Below are 4,313 nucleotides of genomic sequence, written 5' to 3' on the forward strand. Positions count from 1 at the left end.
CGCGAATAAGATTTTTACTTTGGAAAGAATCTATCAAGATCACATTTAGCAATGCAGAGACAAATGCTTAGCGTCGCTAAGCTTAATTTCCTATAAATACAAAATTGTTACATATCAATTCAATGTTTAGAAAAAAAAACCTAATTTTTTGAAAAATTAACCTTTCTATCGCTCAAAAATCCGAAGAATCCAAAATGGTTTGAAATAGTGTTCACCTTTAAACCTTTTTTGGGAGTTAGCAAGGATGTGCCGAGCACACAATCTATGTTCCACTTACGGTACCATTTCCTTGATAGCTTCGGTTAAACCTTATTCAGAATTTTTAATATATGCATGATTAAAACAATAAATGTAAATTAAATTATTACCTTGTGTCCGTTTAAGAATATTGTAATACCACTACCATTTTTCCTTCCAATCTTATTCATAAAATTGTCTAGGAACCACTTTCATGTACTCTTGTTCTCAATGAAGGATTTGGTATGCTTAATGGTGAGAGTAATTGTGCCCTAATTCAAAATGTCATCCCTAAATGGGTTTTTGAGGGAAGATTAAGCCACATAATACAGAACAAATCTACAAAATCTGTAATTTCCAAAAATGACTGATAAAACCTGGAGTTTCAGATCAAATCATCAAAATGACTAAGTGTGTACAAAACCAACAAGTTTACTAGCGTATTTTGCAAAAAAAATTATAAGGCACTAAATGTATGCAAACTGAAAACAATGTTATCTTTTAAGTCATTTTTCTGGAATAAGCCACATCTGATGTCATCTCATTACTGATTATGCACGATGCTACTTCAGCAAAACCCGGAGTTGTATGTCAAAATGAATGTACAAAAACAAGTTTATTGGTATATTTTGTAAAAAAAATATTAAAAAATAAAATAGAAAACTAAATATGTATAAAACAATAACACTATTATTCTTTTAAGTGATTTTCTCATAAATAAAACATGATCATTTGTTACAAGTTATTAACAAATCTTAACAAACAGATTTGGCACTAATATAATCCGTTTAAGTTGTTCCACTCATCAGCTTCATATTATTGATCCACAAATCTTTGATTTTATAGATACTAAATTGGATATGTTAAATCGTTCCCTTTTCTTTGAAACCAAACTTTCGCCATCTTATATTTGAAGATTGTTCGCTTGGATCAAATTCTTTGACTGAAATGAACATCTAAAGCATACATAAACATAACGTTTCCTAAGACTTAAAATACCACACGTAAAGATAACCAAACTGAAACCATGAAAATTTCTATCATGCATTCATCACCTTAACAATTCACTTTGCAATACGCAAACACATGTCAAGTGGTCGGTGGTTTGGTACACTCCAACAACATAGAAAATATAAATTCTTTAAAATTATATTTACATTTTTTATGACAGTTGACAAGTTTTTTTACAACATAAATGTTTGTATGATTTTTTTAAAATATATCATTAATTAAAAGAGAAAATAAATTTGGGGCCACATAAAGATTGCAGGTAACCTAAAGTTAGAAGGTGATTTTGACTTAAATTCATATGAATATTTTGCAAATTCCCAACAGTTTTACACCTAACCAAATTTAATATTTTCATTACATTCCCAAAAAATAAAAAGTAAAAAGTAACTGTAATTATGAAATTGCATTCCAGTACATCAAGATTCAAATCTTTACACTTTACCTCCTCTTGTTCTTGCTTCCTAACAACAAGCAGAAGTAGAATAGGATCCTGAAGAAGAAGCCCCAAGCCACCGTCACCCACAGGCAGTTCCATTTGCTTAGATCGGTGATTCCCTGCTGTTTCAGTATGTCGGCGCCGGTGGTCAAACAGGTGGTGCTGGTGATGTTCACCCCTAGTGACTTACTCATGCTTTGTAATAGTCTAACTTTCATGGAGTTATCGATTTCTCCGAGAGGGCTGTTGTCGAAGATTTGAGTTCCACGAACGAAGCACTTGATCGGATTTTGGAATTCGTTTTGTAGAACTGCTTCGTATGGGTATTTGACGAGGGAGATGTAATGGAACCAGATCCAGTAATCGGGGATTCGATCACGGTTGATGAAGAAGCCACTGAAGAGAAGGAAGTAAGCGAGAATTGCGACGACAATGGTGTATCCGAGCATGACGTGAGGAACGACGCCGGAGAGAAATGTTACGAAGGAGCTTCCGGCCCAGAAGGAGGCAAGTATTATGAAGAAATAGAACACGAAACCTGAAAAACCACCGTCGAGTCCCACCGCCCAAAATGTGATTGCAGAGAATGCGAAGGAGAGGAAGACGAGAGCTGGGATTGCAACTAGGGAGTGAGAGAGAACGTATGATGAACGTCTGTAAGCGTTGTAAGCTGTTTCTCGTAAGAAAATGTAACGTTCTTGAAGGAAGACAGGCAATGCGTCTGCACAGGTGTAGAAGGTTGTGGACATGGCGAATGCGAAGAACCCTAATCGTTCCTGAACACCTTTTGGAGAATTATCGAGGTTCCAGTACATGGTGGCAAGTATGAAACCTGTAACCACAACAGCACCTAGACGAATCCCAAATAGCTCAGGCATTCTTCGTGAATTAGTGAATGATCGTTTTGATAAAACCATCAATTCCATCCACATTGGATTCGCGAAGGTAGGGACAAGTGAATTAGGGTTGATGTCATTGCTGGCGCCGGCGCCGGAGACTAATTTACCTCTGGATATACTCGCGCCGATGGCTTCTTTCAGCGATAAACCGTGTGTTGGTGTTTCATTGCCGGTGGAAATGCTGTTTCGAGACCTTTTGAGGTTTTGCCATGATTTGTTGAATTCAACTAAGCTTTTGGTTCCACCTGGTGATCCTTCGAGTTCTCTGATTAAATCAAGTGCGAATTCAGTCCGATTCTCTTTGTCCGGAATAGGATGGCCGAAATCTGAAAAGTACAACGGGAGATTCGTCGGAGAACCACTGTAAACCGTCTGTCCACGGGAGAGAAACAAGAGACGATCGAGCAATCCAAGAATCCGGTAACTCGGCTGGTGTATGGACATGATGACGATGCTTCCACTCTGTGCAATACGTTGTAGAACCTTCACCACCATGTAAGCGCTGGTGGAGTCGAGCCCCGACGTGGGTTCGTCGAGAAGTAGAATAATCGGATCATGAATGATATCAATTCCAATTGAAACACGACGGCGTTCACCACCTGAGACTCCTCTGTGACCTTCATCTCCGATGACAGTTTTAGCTGCGTTCCGGAGACCTAGTTGATCAATTAGCGCTTGAACTCTTAACTTCTTCTTCGACTTGGACAGCGTTCGAGGGAGGCGGAACTCAGCGGCGAACATCAACGTTTCTTCGACTGTTAACATCGGAAAAAGGAGATCATCTTGCATTACATAAGCAGAAATCACTTTCAGTAATCTGGATTCCAATTGTTCGCCGTTTAAAGTCACCGTTCCTTTCAAACTACCTTTAGCAATTCGATTCGCTAAAGCGTCAATCAAAGTCGATTTCCCGGAGCCACTCGCACCGAGCACCGCCAGTATCTCGCCGTCTCTCGCTTGACCGGAGATATCATTCAACAACACCTTACTCCTCGAAAACAACCGCTCTCCTCCAACCGCCTCCATCGACGTCGCCGGAGCACCACCACCACCTAACCTCGTAGTACTCCCTCCAAATACAGCCGGAAGAGCTATCTTACTACGAACCTTCACACTATACGTTAAATTATTAAACGATAAAACAAACGGCAACGACCGAGGCTCGTTGCTGGTTTCACTCATCTCCAAAACGCGATGCGCCGGCGTTTCATCGCCGCTTCCCTCCTTCCTAATATCGCCGACGTACTTCAAAAGCTCCCCGAGAGTCGGAGAAGGCGCTGCATTCGCTGCCGCCTCTCGTCGTCGATCATAAAACGCCGTGGTATCTTTCATATTGTCCGCCATTATCCTTGACATTGGAGACCCGGCAAGGTGGTAGTTGTAGGGAAGGTGAGAAGTTATGGGAGGTGTGAAGAAGTTGAAGACGGAGGGGAGTATATATATAGCTGGCGTATGTGTGAGAGAGAAGAATTTGTGTTCAGATATCTTTCTTGTAGAAATGCATGGGGGATGACGAGTGAGAGAAGTGTGTGTGATTATGGTGCTTGTGCGTGAGAGAGATAACGTAAATTATCATTGTGTAAAATATGATCCTCATTTACCAAATACAGATTATATTCATTATTTCTATAGCTATAATTTAAAAATATTTATTGATTTGAATATATAAGTGGGGGAAAATGAAAAATGTGAAAGTGTTGATGATTAATAGCGAGTAATTAACTCCTTAA

At 39.4% G+C, this 4,313-nt stretch overlaps 1 protein-coding gene across 1 annotated transcript; it reads right to left on the reverse strand.

Annotated features, from left to right (window-relative positions):
- Positions 1–1,618: 1,618 nt before the first annotated feature.
- Positions 1,619–4,073, reverse strand: LOC145073439 (ABC transporter G family member 6-like). Its single transcript, XM_079019990.1, has one exon. The coding sequence runs from the start codon at positions 3,937–3,939 to the stop codon at positions 1,687–1,689; it is 2,253 nt and encodes a 750-aa protein (XP_078876116.1). The 5' UTR covers positions 3,940–4,073; the 3' UTR covers positions 1,619–1,686.
- Positions 4,074–4,313: the final 240 nt, after the last annotated feature.

This window comes from Lactuca serriola, chromosome 9, assembly GCF_051521515.1.
Source record: "Lactuca serriola cultivar US96UC23 chromosome 9, Lser_US96UC23_V15, whole genome shotgun sequence".
Taxonomy (NCBI): Eukaryota; Viridiplantae; Streptophyta; class Magnoliopsida; order Asterales; family Asteraceae; genus Lactuca; species Lactuca serriola.